At 44.8% G+C, this 23,664-nt stretch overlaps 2 protein-coding genes across 2 annotated transcripts in view; one reads left to right on the top strand and one right to left on the bottom strand.

Annotated features, from left to right (window-relative positions):
* The window catches only part of MRTFA (myocardin related transcription factor A), a 506,306-nt gene that overhangs the window by 188,254 nt on the left and 294,388 nt on the right, over positions 1-23,664 (bottom strand). The window lies entirely within an intron of this gene.
* FAM83F (family with sequence similarity 83 member F) lies at positions 653-21,722 on the top strand. The gene is made up of 5 exons (XM_069855468.1): positions 653-1,113; positions 6,043-6,210; positions 13,659-13,780; positions 14,345-15,057; positions 19,979-21,722. The coding sequence occupies exons 1-5, from the start codon at positions 658-660 to the stop codon at positions 20,041-20,043; spliced, it is 1,524 nt and encodes a 507-aa protein (XP_069711569.1). The 5' UTR covers positions 653-657; the 3' UTR covers positions 20,044-21,722.

Below are 23,664 nucleotides of genomic sequence, written 5' to 3'. Positions count from 1 at the left end.
CAGGCTGGACATCAGGAAACAATTTTTCACAGAAAGGGTCATTGGGCACTGGCAGAGGCTGCCCAGGGAGGGGGTTGATTCACCTTCCCTGGAGGTGTTTAAGGGACGGGTGTATGAGGTGCTGAGGGGCACGGTTTAGTGATTGATAGGAATGGTTGGACTTGATGATCCAGTGGGTTCTTTCCAACCTGGTGATTCTGTGATAGGCTGAGAGAGTTGGGGTTGTTCAGCCTGAAGAAGACTCCAAGGAGCCTTCCAGTACTTAAAGGCGGCTACAGGAAAGTTGAGGAGAGGCTCTTTGTCAGGGAGTGCTGCGATAGGTGGAGGGGCAATGTTTTTCAGCTGAAAGAGGGGAGATTTAGACCAGACGTTAGGAAGAAATGTTTTCCTGTGGGGGTGGTGAGGCGGTTGCCCAGAGAAGTCATGGATGTCCCGTGGCTGGAGGAGTTCAAGGCCAGGCTGGATGAGGCTGTGAGCAACCCGGCCCGGTGCAAGCCACCCCGTGGCAGGGAGGGGGCTGGAACTGGGAGATCTCCAAGCTCCCTCCCAGCCCAGCCCAGCCCGTTCCGAGGCTCAGAGCTTCTCACCCGCCCCGGAGGGCGGAGCGGGCCGGGCAGGTGAGGCGGCCCCCGCCTCCCTCCGCTCCCGGCTGCCAGCATGGCCGAGTCCCAGGTGCTCCTGCTGGACGAGTCCCACGTCAACGAGAAGGTGACGGAAGGCCAGGCCCGCTTCTATTACAGCGAGGAGCAGCGGCGGGCGCTGGAAGCCCTGGTGACCCGCGGCGAGGCTGCCTACAGGGAGGCGCTGAGGAAGGACCGGCTGCGGGACTTTCTCTCCAGCCGGGAGCTCCAGGCTCTGCGGGGGAGCTGGAGGGGCTACGATGACCCCCAGGAGAGCGGGAAGGTGGTGCGAGGCCCCGGGGGCGAGGCCCTGTCGCTCGCCTACTGGCCGGAGTGCTCGGACACGGAGGTGCCGCCGCTGGACTTGGGTTGGACGGACAAGACCTTCTACCGGGGCATCAGCCGGGTGTCCCTCTTCACCCACCCTCGCAAGGAGGAGAGCGCGCCCCACCTGAAGGAGGTGGTGCGGGAGATGATCCAGCAGGCGCAGAAGGTACGGCTCGGGATGCCCTCGAAGGGCAGCCTCTGCCCGCCTTCACACCTGGGAGCGCACGGGGTGGAAGGGAGATGAGAGCCCGCTGCGGCTGGGCTCCCCGCGATGGCCCCTTCCGAAGCGAGCGATGGCCCTCCAGTTGGTCGGTGTCCACCAGGCAGGGCCTTCCCTGCGGTTTCCTCGCCAGTCACGTTATGGTTGGACTCGATGAACCTGGAGGGCTTTTCCAACCTGGTGATTCTGCAATTTGCCACAGCTGGTGCCTGGGATGGGGGTTAAGCCCCTGCACACACACCACCACCACCACCAAATTGAGGCGTTCTACCCGTGGTTGGCTTTAGCCTGTCCCAGTCCGATTGCCCGGCTCAGGGAAAGGCAGGCCGTGAGGCTGTTACCCCTCCTGTACACACAGCTAGCCGTAGTTAAACGCGGAGCAGTGAGTTTGTTTATGGGGTGGTGTCTTTTGAGGGGTTTATTTTGTGTGGTCTCAACACTCTCACTCTCCTGGGTGGAAAACTGGTTGGCTGGCCAGGCCCAGAGAGTGGTGGTAAATGGTGTGAAATCCAGCTGGAGGCCAGTGACAAGTGGGGTTCCCCAGGGCTCAGTGCTGGGTCCAGCCCTGTTCAATGTCTTTATCAATGACCTGGATGAAGGCATCGAGTGCATCCTTAGCAAGTTTGTGGACGACACTAAGCTGGGTGGAAGCGTTGATCTGCTGGAGGGTAGGGAGGCTCTGCAAAGGGATCTGAACAGGCTGGACCGCTGGGCTGAGTCCAATGGCATGAGGTTTAACAAGGCCAAATGCCGGGTCCTGCACTTGGGGCGCAACAACCCTATGCAGTGCTACAGAGTAGAAGTCTGTCTAGAAAGCTGCCTGGAGGAGAGGGACCTGGGGTTTTTGGTTGACAGCTGACTGAACATGAGCCGGCAGGGTGCCCAGGTGGCCAAGAAGGCCAATGGCATCTTGGCTTGTATCAGAAACGGCGTGACCAGCAGGTCCAGGGAGGTTGTTCTCCCTCTGTACTCGGCACTGGTGAGACCACTCCTTGAGTACTGTGTTCAGTTCTGGGTCCCTCACCACAAGAAGGATGTTGAGGCTCTGGAACGAGTCCAGAGAAGAGCAACAAAGCTGGTGAGGGTGCTGGAGAGCAGGTCTTACAAGGAGCAGCTGAGGGAGCTGGGGTTGTTTAGCCTGGAGAAGAGGAGGCTGAGGGGAGACCTCATTGCTCTCTACAACTGCCTGAAAGGAGGTTGTGGAGAGGAGGGTGCTGGCCTCTTCTCCCAAGTGACAGGGGACAGGACAAGAGGGAATGGCCTCAAGCTCTGCAAGGGGAGGTTTAGGCTGAACATTAGGAAAAAATTCTTCACAGAAAGGGTCATTGGGCACTGGAACAGTCTGCCCAGGGAGGTGGTTGAGTCCCCTTCCCTGGAGGTGTTTAAGGCACGGGTGGATGAGGTGCTAAGTGGCATGGTTTAGTGCTTGATAGGAATGGTTGGACCCACTGATGATCCGGTGGGTCTCTTCCAACCTGGTTATTCTATGATTCTATGAACACTGTCCAGCCTGGGCTGCAAGCAGCCAGAGTCCAGACAATACGTAGCTGCTCCTCCTCGTTATCTTTGGCTGGAAAGGACTGTTAGTGCACCTCTGGCAGGAAAACAAACCGACTGTGATGCTACAAGAGCTTGTGTTGGATAGGTGCAGCAATGATGAGATTTCTCATCCAGTGGGTCCTTTCCAACCTAGTGGTTCTATGATTCTCTAAGTGCAAGTGAAGTTTCCAGGGAAGACCACCCTGGAAAAGATCCCTTTCAGAGCTGACATTCCCCCCCACACACCTTGGGGAAAGGAGATAACAGTGTTAAAAGACTTCATTCCCTCTCTTAGTTTTGCTGCTTTCTGTCTTTTCTCCTTTCTAATTTAGCGGTAATTTCATCTTCCACCTGCGCCCCTTCCCCCAGCACGCGTACTATAGGCACAACCTCTGCAGTCTTGTTAAAACCAAGACTGCTGGGAAATGCAGAAAACTTTCCAGAGAAGCATTAATCCAGCAGGTGATCTCCTCAGTTCTCTGCTTGCAGAAATAACGTGCACACCCCATAATCCTGTTCAGCGACTGATGGGACCAGTGGTATAGCAGAGCCAGAAGCTGTAAAGTCCTTGCACTCCAGTTTAGTGCAACTTCACATCCTCTTTGACCTGCCGCAAATGCCTCTACAGGCGGTGTAAGGACTGGGAAATTTTGCTCTATTTGACAGCAGTACCTAGCACCTAAAAGTAATTAATTCATTTGTAGATTTTTAATTTTTCACTGCCTGGATGTACTGTGCCCCTCCCAGCCTAAAGGTGGTTTCGTGTTGAACAGCCATTTGAATGTTTAATGGACCATTTCAAAGATAACTATGCCTATTGTGTTCAGCTGAGCTGGGCATGGCAAAAAAAAAAAAAGTCTCCAGGTAGCAGCTTCTCATTGAGCAGGTGAGAGTGGGGTTTTGATGGATTTGTTTTTTTGAGAGGGGTCTAAACAGATACCAGCAATATGTGGCACATATCTGTGGGTGGCTTATCGTCAGTGTTTTACAAATCTGTTAATTAAGCTACCTTGCTGCAATGGGATTGTTGAATTAATGCTTGCCAATCTTTAAATACCTATGAAGAGCTAGGCACACCTATGGGCCCTACAGATAAGTTCATTATCCATGAGATAGGTAGAGGAATGGGGAAAACCTCTGGCATGGGTAGACACTCATGCTCTGACTTGCTGTATTTTGGAACGCTTGTAGGTAGTCTTGACAGATCACCAGCTGTGGCAAGAGTTTGAGAAGAGAAATACAACAACAGGGGCTGCCCACTGCATATTTTGCTGGCTTGGAAGTGCCATCTACAAGGCAGCTCCATCTGCTTTTTGTACAGGACTGCAATTTCTGTGGGTTTAGTTCACAGTCTTGCAAAGAAACCTGAACTGACCCATGGCCCTAAAACCTGGAGGGAACCATCCATTCATGTTGTAAGGCCAGTACTAACAATTAATGGTTTGTTCAGGACGCAGTGCAATTTCTGCAGTCATTTGACTCACTGCAAGTGAAGGGGGTGGAAAGAAAGCAAATTCACACTTCTGCTGTCTATTCTTGATCAATTCCCTATGTGGATGTTCTTCAAATTAATGTTATTTGGCGCTCTTGCTCCTAAATAACTACATCCATACCAAGGTGTATGGAGGGGAGAGAGAGCGTAATAGGCCTGAATTAATGCATGAACTCTTCATGCCTTTAATTATAATCTGCCTGTACATGAGGTTGTTGAGGAATAAAGTGGTACAAGTTCACTGTATTTTAATTTTCAGAGGTTGTGGTAACATTCCCTGCATCTTGCTGCTTTGTGCAGGGAAGTGAGAACCAAGGCAGGACCTGAAAGCCAATCCTGCCTAGCAGATTGAAGTCCTTATTGAAGGACTTAGTATATTATACTATGTAGCTCTGCCATAGTTCACCTGTATCAGGAACCTACATGTTAATGGTGAGCATAAACACAGCTCTTTTTTTTCTTTTTCTAACAAAGAAAAGCTTGTGTAAGCGCTGTTGACAGAAGGAGCCTGATGGAGCAGATGTGTTGGTTGTTTTTGGCCGTACAAGCAGAGTCTCAGCAAACACAGGAAGGGACATTTACTGTGGCATCACTTTCCCAAAAGCAATTCTTTCCAGGTTGTTTCTCAAAGGAAAGAGGTCTCTTGGTGTGAATTATTTCCCCTTCCATAGGGGGCTTCTGCAACTTGAGCTGCACTCTTCCAAACCTCAAGTGAAGAAAATCCTACTGGCTTCAGCTCCATTCACACCTATTTGTGCCTGTCCAGCACAGCTTGGTTTGTCAGTGTGAGCCCAACACCTGGGAAGTGAAAATTTAGGCAGCTCTTCCCAACATAGTGCCAGCATGAGAGCTCTGACCTGGCAAGTTGATGTTTCCCAGTGGGACTAGGAAAACACTAGTTTCCTTTATTCATAGCCTTTCAAATATTGAGGAAAATAACTCTTTCATGAAGGAAAGTGAATTGATATTTCTAATGGTGTAAAAGATAAAGGAAAGGAAGGAAAGAAAGACAAAGCATGTAAGATCAGCTTTAAAATTCCTCATAACCTGCTTCATTTTGTTGTTACTCATCCTATGAATGTTCAGGCTTGTCTGTCAGGTCAGTGCAACCTTTTGTTTTTATGCAAAGTCCATGCCTGGAAAGAGGGATTGGTTTTACACCAGAAAAAATGTACATGTGAGGCGACGGAGCAATGATTTTGCCTCCGAATCTTAAACACACACTCCAGTCCCTTCCTGAAAGATATGAGGTGTTTATGTTTGAGCTCCAGAAGATGTTCCTTGGGAAGCCAGCCCTGAAAGCAGATTCCTTACAGGGAATTGGGGAAAAAAGGAAAAAAAATTCACGTTGGCTGCACCATGCACCACAGCTGAAGATTCAGGCCCTGCTGTTCTGTACATTCATTCTTCCATTACTTACCTTCTGAATAAGTGTTAGAGCTGTGTTTTTCACTCTTCTTTTTCTGTCTGTTTTCAATGTTCTTTGTTTAAGTGGAGCCTTACAGAGGCAATGGAAGTTTCACAAACCAGAGAAGAAACTAGGTATTTGGCTTTGACATTCCTCAGGCTGCTGAAATAAACCATCTTCCCCTTGGAGAAGGAGAAGTCTCAAAGCCGTTTTATAAAATTCCTTCCAGAGTGCAGCAGGAGCCAAGGCAGAAAATTACAAGATTATTTGTCATGCTTGGACATGTACATTCCTGTATTTTTATCTCCCCTATATCCTCCTCCTTCTCCATATTCTGGTATCAGCATTCTCCTTTATTTTAGATCAATGTGATGGGCCTCCCTCTCAGTTCCTACTATTTTATTCAGTTGTCTGTCTACTGTCTTCTTGTTTCCAGATTATTGCAGTGGTCATGGATGTATTTACAGACCGGGATATCTTCCGCGATATTGTTGATGCGGCATATAAGCGCTGGATTCCGGTGTATATAATCCTAGATGAGGAGGGTGTGAAGCTTTTCCTGGAAATGTGCAGATGCCTTGAGCTCAGTGACCTGCAGATCCGGGTAAGATATTCGATGCTGAACTATTATCTCCTGCAGGTCAGTGACCTTCTTCTGTTGTGATGAATCTTGGAACTCACTTGGACAGGCAAACACATCTCTTTCTCCCTACAAGTCACATCACAGCACTTAGACAAGGGCTGATGGAACACAGAGGGGTAAAAGAAAGGATTGCTAATAAAGAAGGAAAGAGAAAGGAAAGATTTGGATTTTTTTGCCTTTCACCTAAGGCAGGGATCTGTGTAGCTTCTTGGCTCTTGTGACCTAAAAATTCCTGTTTGGGAAGAAAGCTGTCTGAGGAAATTCCTGTGGGTCTCCTGTGCAAGGATTCAAACTAAATTCCAGAGTAACTCTTTGAGCTGTCGTCTGCGTGGATCCCAGTTATAGGACACTCACAGTCTGTGAAATCAAGACTTTCCTATCCAACAGTGATCATCTGGGAGTGAATGAGCTTGTGGTCCTCCTTCGCCTGCAAACATAAGGCACTGAGGAGCATAGCTGCTCCCTCATTCCGTTTCAGCGTATGCCTTCACATACTATATGCAGGATAGCAGAGTAGTCAGCCTAGCTTGGCTGGCAGAAGCAGCCTCAGTAATGTCTCATTCCATTACATACAGACTGCAATGCTTTGTGTGCTTATAGTTAGTATTGTATTCCTTGGTTTTTTTCATGTTTTTTTTTAGTCACTGTCACCACTACAGACTTGTTCTGAATACTGAAAAAGTTGCTAGGTGGGAACAACCTATGGGATGCCAGACTCACTCTTGTTGTGATCCAGCTCTTCTTCTGCACAGCAGAAAAAAAAACCCCAAACCTGCCTTTTTGCCTGGGGGAAAGGCAGATCTTCCATTAACACTCAATTAATTGTTTTTAAAAAAAAAAACACAACCAAAACTCAGAAAGCTCTGAAGGTGTTAGAGGCTCTTGTTAACCATTTTAGGAGAACCATCTTAAATCTGGATGAAAATGACTTGCATGTATCTGAACAGTGCTCCTGTGAACTGCCACTCTGCTCTGAGTTTCTGGACTTCATAAAGAAATTATCCAGCTGAGCAGCTTTCTCTGAGTTGCAAGTTTCTTTCCTCTGGTGCCTCTGGAAGCAAGACACAGACGTCGTTATAATAACACCCATTTCAAGCTTCAGGGGTATTCTGTGGCCTAGGCTCAAGTCTCTTTGGTACAAAACCATGATATCACAGCAGTAGTTCCATTTGCTCTGGCACCTGTTTCCCAGAACTTTTCTCACTGTCATCATGTGCAGGAATGGTGCCTTCAGTACTGCATATTTTATCTCCTGGATAGAGTGAATAAAAAGAGGCCCTGGCATTTTAGGAAATGTTGCAATGATATTAGAGAGGTGAGTTCCTTTTTATCTGCCTTCTCCATCTTTAAACAGTAAGCGATTCCTTTCGCTCTTCCTCTTACTTTTTCCTCCACAGCTATCTACACAGATTTTAAACTCCCAAACACAACCATCCCAGTGACATGCTACAGCAGTGACTAGGTTCTGCAGCAGCCCAGTTGTGTTACCCTTTTCAAAGAGGCAAGTTCCAACCGATGCCATCCAAAGCATGAAAAAACTCTTCTGTGTCTGTTCTGTGCTTCCCTTCTCTCACAGCAGCCCTTGCTATGTTTTTCATTAGATGCCTTCAGCTAAAAAAATAAGTCCAAATACGAGCTGAGCTGATGGATGTCCACTGAGAAGAACATTTTAATACCCATCTTTGACCTAGTTGCTCAGTCTTCTGCAAAGCTCCAGCCCACAGAGTGGTGTATTTCAAGTTTTTCTCCTCTTTTCCCAGATATCTCAAATTCCCCATAAGGATATTGTATTTGTTTTCCAGTACGGCTAAGGCTTTAGTTAATGTTGTTAAGGTCGGTGCAGATTATTCCTGTCTATGGTACTACAGAAGGACTGGGAAGAGTCTTCCAGTAGGGGAAATAGGTCATTGGCCTCTCAAGGAAAACAGCCTGTTAGCATCCTGCCTGAGGTTGCCTTTGACAGGACAAGAGGGAATGGCCCCAAGCTCCGCCAGGGGAGGTTCAGGCTGGACATTAGGAAAAAAATTTTCACAGAAAGGGTCATTGGGCACTGGCAGAGGCTGCCCAGGGAGGTGGTTGAGTCACCTTCCCTGGAGGTGTTTAATGGACGGGTGGATGAGGTGCAGGGGGACATGGTTTAGTGATTGATGGGAATGGTTGGACTCGATGATCCTGTGGGTCTTTTCCAAGCTGGTGATTCTGTGATTCTGTATCTATGCTGCTGGTTGGGTCAGTATGGCAGAAGTCATCATATAACGATTCCCAAGGCACCAGGCTTTGGATACCCAAGGAATCTCAAGCAAGTCTGAGGCTTCCCCTTGAGGACTTTCCCCACCCTCACCTTATTTATGTAATGTGTTGAAGCTTGTTTTGAACTTTTAGTGTTGAGAAGACCCAAGTTCAAAGCAAGAAAGCAAGCTGGGCCTCTGGTCTTGTTCAGGCAGAATCATTTTGCCCTGCATTGCTTGATCACAGAGGATGTTGGAATTGCTGAGACAGAACAAGAAACTCTACTGCAGTTACCTCTATCATTCACCCATTTCTTATTTATGACGTTTCTTTCTCCTGTCATCTGCTTTGATGTCTGAGTTTCTTCTACAGATTTTCAGCAACAGGGCAAACATTGTACGCTTGCACTATCTTTTTCTGTAACCATTTTGCTTTCTTCTCCCACCAGTGGGCCACAGTTGCATACTCTTCCTTCCCGCCTTTCCTTCAGAACACTTGTGTGAGAGTTACAGGATGCCTTTTTTTCGGAAAGTTGCAGCAATGCAGGATGTAACTTCAATGTTCAGAGGCAAGTTCTCATCGCAGGGAAAGAGAAAGAGAGATGACACACTCCCATGAGCTATCACTGCTGCAGAGTCAGGATTCTTATTCTGTCATCACCAGGTGCTCAGACTGTTCTGTGATTCCTGTCCTTTTGTTTTCTTTGCCCTGTTCATCCAATGCAGAGTGAATACTTCAGCAGTCCTAATACAGGGAGTTTTACTGTTAACACTGGATTTTGCCCTTTGTCTACATACAGCGCTGAGCATTTCCACAAAATTCTTGGCTATTGTATCATTTTGAGATGGCAAGGCATCATGATCTGCTGACAGCCTCACAGGAGGGAAACTGCTCTAGGAAGACAGCACAGTTTACTGACTCCAAGGATTAAATGAGAAAGCCTCGATTTTTGTCTGAAGGCCAGAGATCACTAGAAATGCATTTAAATTCAACCATCGGCACATTCATCCTGGGATGTTAGTAAGAACATGTCTTGTTTGTATGAGTCATATGGCTTCCTGAGCCTACAGGACACGGTTTGCCAGACTTCTGTTATGTTTGACACAAGACTGTTCTTTGGAGATCACGATGAATCGAAGTCCTCATAGATACAAAATTCGTAGCCCCACAAAATGTCCTCTTTTTGTTGACCTGAGGGTAAGTGTTCTCACCAGTTTTTAGATGAGTTCTCTTTCTCCCCATGCTTCTGCTGCCCAAGACTCCAGTAACTGACACCCCTGCTCAAAGACAAGGAGTTCGCCTAGAGTTGCAAGCAAGCCCAGGGAATGAGTTACCGGCAGGAAGTTCACTTTCATGCCAATTTTTCAATTTGTTTTCCCAACATGTAAGGAGTTCCTCACTCCAGAAATTCTTAGAAGTTTCTGCCTGAGAAATTTCTGGAATCTCATTTCAGTATTTCATGTCTTTCTTCATCGATTCCTATCTCAGGTGAGGGAGAAGCTGGGTGTAAAGTGGTGCAGAGCTGTTAGGTTTTTTATTATCTGTTAGAAAGGAGTTCTAGGTTGCTTGCAAACTCTTGAAAATTGGGGCTTACAAGTCTCTCTTCTCGCAAAGACCCAAATAAATAATACCCAGTAATGACCTTGGCAGGCCAGGTCCAGCTAGCTGCATTCCATCATGTTCTGCTTGAATACCTGCAAGTTTTACTAAATTGTCAACAAGCATGCCTTGTCCACAGTGTTTCTAAGCATTATTTGGTGGCTGCTTCCAGATTGTGGCTGCTCGTCTGTCCCTGTTTAAGAAAGATGAGCACTTACCACCCATCTCTCTGACCTGGAGGTCTGATCATCAGGAATGAGAATCTTGCAGACCACAAATAAGAAAAATTCCTTCACTGTTGTTACTATGGTCTTGTCCACACAAATCCCGTAATTCTCTTCTTCTTTCCTGCTTCTGTGGCACCTCCATCTAGGATTTTAGGGTGGGAAATAATGGGTATATGGGGGCTCTCCTTCGTTATTTGCTCAGATAAAGCAATAGTGCAAGAAAACAAAAGACAGGAGCTACCCTAACAGAACCTGTTGCCTAAAGGAATCTGATTTTTCCAGGGAAAGCAGAAAGGGGATCTCTACATTTTGAAATATAACATCAATATAAGGGACTGTTGAGTCACTGCAACCTACCAGCTACTATTTTTGTCTGTTGGCTCACCTTAATCTATTTTACATCTGTTACTTTATAGAGGCCATTCCTGTCATCCATCCCAACTTGAAATAAAGATCCCTGCTTGCTTTGCGATGTATGTATCACCAGTTTTTGTAAGAGGGAAGGTACGCACAGGATTCCCTGGTGGGAGTACTTATAATCCTTCCCGTTAGGGGCTGTCTTGTGTATCCCCTCTGCTCAACTCCAGCATGGGAGCACTACTGCCCATGTCTGTCAAGTGACAACTAAACCATCAGTCACAATGCAACCTATTACTGACTTTAGTCTAAACTGGATCTAATTTAGCTCTGTGGATTCAGGGTGGGGTTTAAAAGTGCATCACAATAAAGCAAGGAAGACTGATTCCTTCACTTATTAGGGTGCTCTGACAGGCTTGACTGTTACTGATCCTTATTAAACTGCTGCCAGGGAGTCATTAGTCACTGCTTGTGATGAGGAGTGGTTCAAGCCTGTGTAAAGGAAATGTGGAAACGTATTGCAGACTGCAGCTTCCATAAGCCAGGATATGACAACCCTTAAGCAATCTTCTACAAGAATACTGATCTGGAGGGGTCATTTCTATCTGGTGAAATAACTGGTCCTCTAGCCAAAATACCTGATACTAGTGTAACGCTAGTGCCTCCCAAAAATGCCTGCAACCTCACCTTATTTATATTTGTCTTTCTTCTTTTGTTTGTCGTATTCAGTACATGAACACAGGCTTGTTCTGCCTCTGTTCAGCTTGATATATCAGTCTACAAATGCTCCAAGATCCTTCAAGGCAGAAAACATTATAATAACCTGTTAAGTGACTCGATGTTTATATGATTGTGCTTGTTTTCTGTACTTCAAGATGTATTTATGCACTCCTGTGCCTACATTGTTCAAGGAGGTTTATGCATTCAGCTGTTTGGTTCTGTCCCCTCTGTGCCTTTAAGTGTTATGTGTAGTTCAGTTACTGCAGAAATTCAAATGTGCTTTCTTTCCACCAAAAGAAGGTGATACAACCTACAAACACAATTAAATCCACACTTGATACGTGCTAGGGAATTTTCTGCACACATGGGCTGATACTTCTTGATTCACAGAGGTAATGTGACATGTCAGAGCTGTTGACTGCTTTGAAGAACAGAGGTTCTTCTTGACACTTGCAGTCAATTTTCCATGATTTGGCAAGTCCCCCATCCAACTTTACTTAGCAAGGAAAAAAAATAATATTTTAGATGATCAGCCAGCCAACTACAAATGTTATTCTAAATACTGGAAAGGACACCCTTTCTCCTGTGCTCTACCCAACCTGTGCTCAGCATCCCACACGTATGACTCAGTGCTGGGCCTTGGGCAAGTCACTTCATCTTTTTCTGTCTCAGGCTCCTCATCTTTAAAACAGAGTAATAATACTTCTAGCAGTGTTGGGAGCATTAATTAGCTAATGCCCACACAGGACTCCAGACAGATCAAGCAATAGATGAATACAAAATAGTAGTATCATCAGTTACTGTTAGTCAGAATTTGTACTGCCACTGCTGAATTTTAGTGGGGGAAATAGGAGCTGATTCGACTGTAAGAGTTATATTCAGAAAAAAATGTGTTTTGAAATAAATCTGCGTTCTTATAATCACTTGTTCCTGCCTGCTGATTTCTATAGCCTATCAATATTTAAGCTGTCAGTGAGGTTTATAACAACAGGACTTAGCTCTCTGGGGATCTGAGGCTGTGCTAGCATTAGCCAAATCCTCGTGATTCTCCTGCGCTGCGGATGGGGGAAGAATGAGACAAAAGTGAATTAACTTTCCCAGAACAACACAGGGAATAGTGTCAGAACTGTGATTACACTTGGGGCTGTCTGACTCCCCACCCTGGATTTCCTACTCCAGATCACAATACCTTTTAGCTTTTCATTGTTAAAGAATTCCTACAGAAACAGATGGTGAAACGAAGAAAATGGTCTAAATCCGAGCGTCAGAGCAGCAAGACAATTTGCTCTAAACCTACACTGACAATCAATGCTTTTGGCTTGGGGGAACTGAGGTGATGTTTCGTGTTAGACAGTTTGGCAATTCAGCCTCATAGAGCCAGGACCCACTGAATAACACTCAGTCCAATGTGTAAATATATTCTTACAGTAAGTGCGGGCACACTTTTGTTGTTGATAATCATGTAACCTTTTTCACTTTCCATTGAACAGTGAGGAATCTGGGTGGACACTGTAAATATTTGGGATTCTTAGCAAAATTATAAAGGTCAAGGTTCTCCTTTTGTTATAACAGACAGTACAACTTCATCTTTTGAGCAATAGGATTGTTTCTTCCTTTTTTCTGTAATAATTAAATGGTCCAGTCTTCTAATTTTACCAGCTTTGTCGAGGCATGTGTTGTTGGGAATCAGAACACAAGTACAGAAAGAACTTAGTATTGACCTGTCTCATGCTTTACCTTCCAAGTAACTGTGTCCTTTGCACTGCACAGGTGTCGTGAAGTTCCTTGGTTTAGGGGTCCTGCTAACATAATCTGGAGAAGAGCTCATGAATGCTGAGGAATAGGAATCAGGATTCAGAGAGCACAGGCATGACTCAGAGCTTCCTCTGATTCATTCTCTTGAACTGGGTTGGGCCTTCTGAGCTACAGCACAGGCCTGGAGATGGAAGATTTTTTTGATTTGGAAAGCATTGTCTTGCCAGTGGGTAAGATGAATAGCTGGAGACAGCGGGCAGGGTTACAAAGATGCTGACCTGTTGGACAGGGCTATAAAATGATGAAGGGGAACGAGCTGCCTAGACAGGGGATGACAGCAGGTCTTACAGCACTATGCTTTCCTATCTGCAGCCCCTTGGATTTCTGGTGGCTGATACAAAATGGTTTGTAGTCTCAGAAGTAGCGAGATAATGTGAGTGACATGTTAAGACTTGGAGCTGGCAATTATCTGATTTTCTGCCCTATTTATTGTGACATTTTGCCTTTTCACCTCCCTGTTAGAATATCCGCATACGTTCGGTGACAGGAGTTGGGTTCTACATGCCAGCAGGAAAGATCAGAGGCACACTGGCATCTCGATTCCTGATGGTGGATGGTGAAAAGGTGGCCACTGGATCATACAGGTGGGTCGCTCTTGCTTAAGGCAAAACTACATACTTTGTGTAAAGAATGGCTTGTGGCTTTGCTTCAGAGTCTTCTTCACATGTCATTCCCTTTCCTATCTCAACCTCTGTAATCTCTGTGGCATCTGTAGAAGCTGGGGTGGGACAACAGAGAAAGTGGCATAGAGCACAAGGTGCTCCTGAGAGAGCGGACCATTGCAGTGAGCTAGAGAGAGTTCCACACTGCATCAGGTGGTGGTCTGCAAGGACTCCCCACCAGCCACTAAGCTTAGTTGTCTTCAGGGAAGTTTTCAGTCTGGAGAGTCCTCCTGTTGATGCAGTGTTGCTATTTTAAAAGGGTGGGCAGACCATCAGAGTTTTAGGGTCTTTTCTTCTAGATCTGGTCTGCGAGCATAATGAAGAACAGTAATAGAGAGCTTCATTTATCTATCCTGACCCATCTTGGCAAGGACATATGGGCAAATGGCACAACTCTACATATTCCCATGTAGTGTCTTAGGTATTGGTAGGTGGGCTGGGTCAAGTATGCACCAATCTAATGTTGGTTCTGTTTCTTGCTCTTAGCTTCACGTGGAGTTCATCCCACATTGACAGAAACATCCTGCTAGTCTTGACAGGACAGCATGTGGAGATGTTTGACATTGAATTTCGTGAGCTCTATGCCATCTCAGAGGAAGTTAATATCTACAAGGAACTGGGGATTACTAACCCATTCCATCTCGGAATTGGGAAGTCAGGCCTCCATTCTTCCACTGTGGCTCGGAAGTTCATTAACCCCAAGTATGGTTTAGTGGCGGGGGCAGCTCGTGGTGATATGATGCTCTGGGCTTCACGACACAGGCAGGATAATCAGGGGAGCATGGAAAAGGAGGAAACGAGTGAGTCAAAGAAACGGTTAAATCAGTTTCTGAATGACTTGGTCACATTGGAGCAAGAGTTCCCAGAAATTGAGCCACCTCTGGAGAACTTCAACAAGCTGAATCGGAGCCCTCAGAAACTGTTTTCCCGGCTCCATGTGGATCTGAGAAATAAATCCAAATCCAGAGAATCTATTCGTGATGTGAAGAAAGAAGATGCACAGGCCAATTCAAAACAAGGAAAACGATTTGCTAGTGGGCTTTTCAGTCGCAAGGCCAAACGGTCCCCAGGCTCAAGCATTGAGGCCAATTCTTTTGCCAGTGAAGGACATTCAGGAGAAGACCTTGGGAACACAAAACTGGAATGTGAGCAGCTCAGCATCAGCCATGCCAGTGTTCGGAGCACTGGAGACATCTCAGGTAAAACCCCTTTTACCAGCATATCCTGCTTCTGTGTCCCTTATTCTGAGATTGGTTGATTGATGCAAACATATTCAATATAGGCACCCGTGAGTAGATCTTGTTGCTTCTTATATATTAAAATGAACAGGATCAAAGAAGGGTAAATGTCGTACAGACTGATAGAGGCAGTTTAAGTTGAAGGCCATTGAATGGCAGTCTTATTGTAAAGTTGATACTTCTCATGAAAACATTTTCTCATACTTTTCAGCACGTGGGTGTGGGACAAGGGAGAAAGGTGAATGTCAGCTTGCCTAAAGTAGGTTGTATGTACAGTTGATGAAGTGCACTGCCCTGATAAACAGAATGTTCACTATTGTAATGGCTAGTGGGATGCAGACAGAAATTCGGTGTTACCCCTCCTTTCCTCATTTGGGCATAGTGGTTTTTTTTTCACTGTGTCAACTTACTGGTGGAGAAGAGAGGAAAACCTGTTTATGTTGAGGTTGAGGAGGCAAGGAGAGAGTGGAAGTCTTTTTAATTTGCTCCTTTATCACCTTCTGGAATCAGGGAGGAGGTGACTAGAAGCTATGGAGAAGTACTAGGTCTCATCTTTTCTTTCTTTGCTGACACATAATTTATATTTTCACAAATTCCTTTCAAGGCTTTATCAGGTTGAAGACACAAATGATAAAGATTTCTTCCAATGTATGGGTTCATAGCTAACTTCCCAATGTTTTAGATGTTCTGTCAGATCAAAGTATGGACTATTCAGTCTGCTTTTATTTCTCTCTCAGTGAGCTGTGCTGGGTGTCAATGCATCCTGTGCCAGCAGGAAAATACACTAGTTCCAGGGAGAAAATTTCTCCTCAGCTTGTCTGGCCAGAGACCATTCTGTGCTCTGATGAATGCAGAATGCAGGTGAAGAGACTGAACTCCTTTGAGATTGCCATGATGTGCAATAGAAAGTCATTCTTCTGAGACCAAAAAGAAGAGCGAGGTATTGGGAAGGTCAACAACAGAGATCAATTCAGTTCTTGGAAATATTTCTGGCTGAATGAAGGACAGACATAAAAGTGCCAAATGGACAGAAGAGAGAGGAACTGGAAGAAGGCATGGATAGTTTATTTGGGATAAGAATAGACCTATTTTAGGATATGCATTTGGCATTTGAGTCACCTTCTCTGGAGGTGTTTAAGGCACGGGTGGACGAGGTGCTAAGGGGCATGGTTTAGTGTTTGATAGGAATGGTTGGACTCGATCCGGTGGGTCTCTTCCAACCTGGTTATTCTATGATTCTATGATTCTGTGATTTGTTGGGGGTAGAAGTAGACACTGGTCTACAGGGGTTCTCTCTCCAAATCACTTTATATCTTGAGCACACACAGTGGGCTCTGCTGGGCCCCGTTCCTCAGAGCCAGGAGAAACAACACCGGTGAAGGCCTGTAGAGAGATCTATGGGCATTTGCTCTTGGAGGAATGGACCTGAGGGCTTGCACTACCCTCTAGTGACAGAAGTAGAGAATTGTGTAATCTCTGATTTGTCAGCACTTTACAATATCAGAGATTCACCAAGTTTCTCACTGTCAGCTGTTTTAAAGCAGGCAGCTCGCCATTCCCACAATGTCATGATGAAATGAGGCCCAGATTAAGACACAAAAGATATTCACATCTCTAGTTGAACAGTGGGGTGCTGTGCCCCTGCACAGTCAGGGCAGCAGAGATGTCCCTATTCGTTTTCACACAGTGGGTCTGTGCCAGACAGTCCGATGCTTGATCTGGACCTTTTCCACAAAGACACTATCATACTATTATGTTCAGGTTTTCTTTATTGCTACCCCTGCTTCCTGAGAGCTGCCACATGTTTCAATAAAGGGGAAGGAAGAACTAAGCGGGTGCAGGGAAGGTGCAGAGGTTCAGCAAACCAGCCTTCCCACTCTGCTCTTCCTGACCTGCTAAGTCTTTCCAAGGAGTTCATGTATGTTTTATTTTATGCAAGTTGAGAATGCCTGTTCATAACAGGAGACTCCACAGCTTTTGCAGCATGGTGTAAGCAGACTTAGGTCACCTGGTGTTGTAAAAAGCTGGAGGGACTTCACTGATTGTGTGTTGCTTTTGAATTGAATCACTGTTCTTGTGAGAAAGCTTCTCGTGGTCCCAAAGTGGCATGTGAACAGAGATGATAGAGGGCATGTTAGGAAGATGGAGACTCATAAGATAGAGGGCAAAAAATGAGTTACCCAGAAGTCTGCAGCTACTTGATCAGTAGCATGGGCTTCATTAGGATTTAATAAAAAATCTTGAACGTGGGCATGGAATCGAGTTCCAGCTTCAAGATGAAACCAGGAGGCACTTTGTTCTTGAGTAGCTGTAGGACTTAGTTTTACAAGTTTAAGTTGTCTTTGAATAGGTCTGGTAAAAACTGATGCTGTGATACTGTGGGTGACAGAAGGGAGGTAAGAAGTGGAAATGGAGGAGGGAGAAGATGCTCGATATGCAGTCAGGTTAGGATGCAATTATTCAGAGCTTCACAGTTTGAAATAGCTGCCCTTACCTTTTGTAAAGATTAAACAGCACACTTAAGCCCTGTGGGCCTGCCTGTGCACACATCCTCCAAAGTCACTATTAATTCAATAGTACCACAGAGACACATCCCACTTTACGAAAGCATAGAGACCAGATCCACACCCCGAGTAGCTCGAAGAGTAATTGAAAGACATTATTCAAGCAGGCTAAAGGTCAGATTCAGTCTTGTAAGAACAAATGGTGATGAAGAGAATCTGAACTGCGAGGGGAAGTGATGAAAGTGTGTTCTGCGACTGAGTCAGAAAATCTGACTTGGTATTTATTATACGTGCTAGAAAAGGATACCTGCAAATCAGAATTGGGAGTCTGGAAAATACAAGGGCAACAGATATTAATGTACCAAACTAAGTGTCTGAATTAAGATCCTGAGGTATTGTCCTAGCACAGTGCACAAGGTCTAGGTTTTGTCTTACAAGGCTCTCTTAAACCACCTCATCAAATCGACAGAACTCTTGAATTTCACTATTGCCCACCTAGGAATGCAAAAGCAGCAGCTCTGAACCTAACCAGAAACTTGTTAATTTTAAGCTTCTTCTGGACAGACTGTGATCAGCAAAGACACTGACAACTCTGCAATTTGGACAACTTTGAGGGTTTGGAAGCTATGTTCCTTTGAGGTTTTGTATTGTTTTCTCCTCTGGAGGAAGCAAAGCAAAGTGGGCTTATTCAGAAGGGTCTGCTATCCTGAGTTGCTTAATACATCAGCCCATGCTCCTCCGGAGCACATATGCTTAACAACAGGATTTTGTGCTTCATTTTTGGGTGCTTCTTGCAACAAGAAAAGAGATTTCCACTGGCCACTGTAATACTGCAGAAATAGCTGCTTCGTTATCGCCAGTGCTTTTCAACCAAAGTGGAACCATGGATTGGCAGTAACTGGAATATTCAACCTCTTTTCTAAAGAGAGGAACATTGTTGGATACATACAAGGAGGGTAGAAAAAGGTCAGAAGACAAGAGTAGAAAGTGAGAAGAAATAAACGTGTTGGGAGTTGAGATTAAGCAGATGAGAACACACACTTCTGAAAGAAAACATGAGGGTCTTGAATGTGATACAAACAGGGAGGGGAACGGGGTGGTGAGGAGATAGGAATAATGATCAAGTTAGTAGTAACGTACAGAATGGGTCAAAGAGGGGGCAGGAGGTAGAATGAAATGCCTTGGGGTGATGGGGGGAGAAAGCAGCAGCATGCAAAGCAGCCATAAAAGTGAGGGCAGCCTCCCACATGGATACCAAGAAGTTGCAGTGTGGAAGAAGGTGGAGAGAAGGAGAGAGCTTTTTGCTTTCCCATCACCTGTGGGTAAAGAAAACATTGATCAAACACCCACAAGGAAGAGAGTGACATGGAAAATTATTTACTTGAAGCCCAGTTTAGAGACAGTGAAAAGCTCCCTCATCTTAGGAAGGTTGAGACATCTCAGTAGCATGTCACTATGACCTGTGGAAGATTTTCCTCCCTGATTTCACTCCCCTGGCCACTGCCTCCAGCTACTTGGGAGATGCACATACACCTTCCTTCTGTACAAATAGATGAGTGGGGTTTGCCTTTGTTCAAAGGGACTGCAGGCCACAAGAGAGCCCCTCTCAGTACGTGCTGCCTGGGCTATAGGTCACGTAAGCCTTGCTGTGTTCCGAGCACAGGCAAGCTCCCTTGCTTGCAAAGGCCTCTGCAAACACATTTTAGTAGAGTGCTTGAAAAAAATATGCTGGGTCATCCAGACCAATGGCTGGCTGCAATGAAGGAGATCAGACAGCAGTGCTGGCACTGAAAAGTACAGATACTGAGTGCAGAGGGAATCCAGGGAGTGAACAGTGAAAAAGACTAAGATGATAAAAAATTGGGGCAGCATACTGTGCTACTTAAATGAGAGACCGTGAGGCTTCAGGATTTGTCTTGCAAAGGAAATGGTGGAAATACTGGTACTTGAGATGTTTGAAAAGGGACACAAAAAAACCCCTCTGCTGAGAATGTGTGTGTGGATCAAATGGATGAGGTGACCCGCCGTTTTTTTCATACTGCACTCTTTGGAAAAACTTCCACAGTCATGGCCAGACTGTTTTTCAGTGCCAAGTGGGACCTGAGAATACCACTGAGGCTGGCCTGGGTACAGGCCAAAGCCTGGAAATACTTCTCCAGTGGTTTTCTCCACAGTATACTCTGAATTTGCTCTTATTTTAATCTGTCTTCATTTCACAGTAGTTTGGAAATAAAACTATGAGAGAGTGCAGAGTAATGTAGGTTTAACACACACAATTTGTATAGTAAATAACGAGAGAGGATTGAAGCACACATCCAAACTTTACCCAGGTCTTATTTACTTAACATTAATGTGACTTTAACTTCTTTTGCTTCCAGGTAACATGGGTCCAAACTCCACTACGAGCGATAAAAACAAACAATCTGCCTGTGTGTTATCTTGACTGGGAAGGATTGTCTGGAGAATGGAAGACTGAACAAGCTGGAACAGTAACCTCTTGACTGATTTTGAATCTACAGCCATATCCTCACACAGTGGTCTGTCAAGCCACTGTATAGTCCTGGATGTCCCTGGCACACCCTGTTAAAGCACATTTACTGGGGGAAGCGTAGACCTTGGATGGTCGGTCCCTTAAATGAGGGTTAGAGATGAATGTATTAGTCCATTTGTCTGTGTGCACACATATTTTATATATAAAAACAACTGTGATGGCTGGTCTCAGAGCTTGCTCTGTGTCCAGATAAATGCAGGAGATTTTCTGACTTACTTGTGCTGCTACTTCAGTCTGTCTAGCTACAGACTCAGAATCACTGTGTTGCATTGTTTACTCTACTGCACTGCAGAAATGTATTGGTCTGACTAGCTGGAAGGCTAAATCCAATCAAAGCAGCAAATTCTGGGTGAAATAAGGATTTATACCGAATGCATAGCAATCCTTTGTCCGCAAGGAGCCTTCCTGGAGATTTCTATCCTCACTTATCCACACAGAAATGAGTGGTCTGGGAGAAGGGTTTAGCTAGCAGAAGCCGACAGATTAGTATCTTAACTGTTTCATGTCTTAAATAGAGCAGTCGAACAAAGTGATTTAGCAAGAAAGTCGTAAAGAGAATAACCAGAATATAGAGGGATGTTTAACCTGCATTTGAGACTGGGTCAGAAGAAGTGCCTTGTAAGGGGAACTGAATAGGATCTGGGAGCAATAATGCAGCCTTTGGTGGCTCTTACAAATCCTGTTTGCTGCTAATTCAGCAATATTTTACCATTCATGGAAACTGCATGGTTAAGGAACACATCTTTGAGGGTTGAAAGAGGCAGCAGAGGTGGCATACAAGCTTTTCAAATGTACCTTTTTTATTTTTAAGTTAACCTTTCCAAACTCTTAAGTCATACCAAAATCGAGAGCTTTGATCCATAAGAAGCACTGCATGCAGTCAGACCAAAGGCCACCTAATCTGCTATCTAGTCTCTAAGGATCAGTAGTAACAGGTGATCACAGAAGCATAAAATATAAAGCTTGTATACAGAAGTCTTTCTCTGACACTTTTCTAGGAGACTTTGAACTTTCTGAACTGGCAGTTCCTTCCGGACCTGGCCTTAATGAATGTGCTTAGTCCCTTTTTAAAAATCCTTTTCTACTTTTGGCCTCCACAGTGTTCTGTGGCAATGAACCCCGAGTTCATTGTGTGGTATGAAAAAGAACTGTTGTTGGGCTGTTTCAATAGTTTTTTTGATAATGTCATTGAGGGATCCTAATTCTTCCACTGTCAGATGTAGTGATGATCACCCCTATTCCTTGTCCCCTTGCCACTACAGACCTATGTCATGTATGTCCTCAGTCATCACTTTTTCCAAGTTACAGGTTTGTGGTATACATAGACATTCATTATATGGGACCTGTTTGACACCTGTGTCTTTTTGTTCACTGTCCCTTTTCTACTTCTACCCACTAATAGAGTAGAGAAGTGAGTTGCTTTTATTTCTTCAGTGTGTGGATTGATGTTACACTGTTCTTTCTTGCCATCTAACTTACATGCTCTGCTGTCTTAAACAAGCCTTCTTGTGATATTCTAAGAAAAAGAAATCTAAACTGTGAGCATGCGCCTGAAAACTAACATACCTACTTACCAAAAAATATTCAGATGTCAATAAAACACAGGTTTAGTTTTCGTTCTTTTTAGTTAGAGAAACCATTTGCTTTTTTCACTGCACAAGGAATTCACAGCAAAGGCAACTGCTGCACTCCCAACACAGAACAAACTGTTCCAAAGACTTTTCTGGGTGCCAGGTTGCAGTAGTGGTTGTTACACTGAAACAGCTGTCTGTAGTTGATGATAACATGCAGTTGATGGATTGATTGATTGATTGATTGATTATTAACTGCCTTTCCTGGAGATGTATTTAACTTGCTTGGCAAGCAGGTCAGTTTTACTCTGAGTTTACACTGTAGAATGCCTCAAGACCCTGAAATAACAAAGGTATTGTACTGTCTTTTAACCATACTCATCTTTAGTCAATGGGTTAAATGTTTGCATTCTATATAGCTATTCCACATAGCCTTCTGGGAACAAGCTGTAGTTTTGCAGCTGGGTCTGTAAGCTCCTGTTATCAGCAGTGTTTTATAAAATTGTTCCTGGTAATGGGAGAGAAGAGGTGTTGGAAATTATGCCATCACTTAGATGTAGAAGTGACTTAATACATGAGTTATCCTGTTGGCTTCAGGTGTACAGTTCATGTGCCAAAAGCTACTGACTGCATGTCTGTAGTATGGTCTAAAATGGCTTGATGTTGTCATACTTCTGTTTTTCTCCAGGTCTTTGGGAGATTTTTTGTTTCCTCTCCTTGTATTTATTTCACTTGGTTAGCAGAGATCAAAGATAAACTTATCAGGCCAGCATCGTTCTAATTTTTGTTCTGATAAGAGCATTGTCATCTGGTGCTTCCTTGTTCTCCCAGACTTGTAAAATATTTATTTATTTTTAAATTGTGCAATAGGTTCATTAACTAATTAGTACCTTGTTGATACATATGGTCAGGTTTTCCAGGGAGTCCTCTATGTCTTTGGTTTTATGTCTTTGTTACTTCGTTGTGGGTAGAGTGACTTCACAAATAGTTTGAGAGGGTGATTTCACTTGCCCTTCCTTTCCTTCTGTGCTTTCTTATTGTGCTTTATTTTCTCTTTCCTCTGATGGATGCAAAAGCACTTTTCTTTAACCTTGTCAATGTGACAAGATCTCCTTCCCAGAGAAAGTCTCTCATCTGTTTGTCTCCTTTTTTTTCGTTGCCACACCAGTTCCTAAAAAGTAGTGTTCACTTGTTTTTAAATTCCTTCCCCTGTCACAGAAGTCAGTCTTATGCCTTGACTCCAGGGGCTAGTAGAATTCCTTATGCTTATCACTCAGTATTTAATTACTTAATTTGAGAGAGCAAACTTGCTTTCTTGCGTGATATGAATCTGTTCAGCGTGACTCTTTGGGGATGCATGCAGCCTTGCTGATCCAGAATGGATATTTCAGACTCGGGTGAAACTTGTTCTTCCCTGGAGATAAGATCAGCTGAACTTGGACTATTTGGCTGCTCCTATGGCAACAGATCTGAGTCAGGATGAGGTGACCGCATTTATTTTCACTAGTTTTGCTAATTGTGGTTCTTGATGAGTGCTATAAACCTGAGGCTGTGACCTGTGAAATGTATCTCTATCACTCTCCAGATAAAATGTGGTTGATGGTGCTGGGGACGGTGGAGGGTCAAGGAGCAGTGGTTATGAATTCTGTTGGAAGTCTGCTAGCAGACGCAGTACCTATGGTGGTCTTCAAATAAGCTATAGTTTGGTCCTAGCCCAAGATGCCACCTCTTGCAACCGAATCACTAACCTCTCAAGGGGGTGGGAAAGCTGGGAGACATTTGTTGTACTGTTGCTGTTCTAAAGAACGAGATTATTTCTTTTTGACATCTGTGTCCTGGCCCTGGACCATCTCAAGAGGATGACTGTTCTCCAGATCTTGTTTACTCTTTGGCTTTTCGGTCCAGGTTTGGTGATCTGTGTGGCATCCCATGGGGCCTACGT

The sequence above is a fragment of the Phaenicophaeus curvirostris genome, chromosome 1, assembly GCF_032191515.1.
Source record: "Phaenicophaeus curvirostris isolate KB17595 chromosome 1, BPBGC_Pcur_1.0, whole genome shotgun sequence".
NCBI lineage: Eukaryota > Metazoa > Chordata > Aves > Cuculiformes > Cuculidae > Phaenicophaeus > Phaenicophaeus curvirostris.
This window is presented reverse-complemented; position numbering and strand designations above follow the sequence as displayed.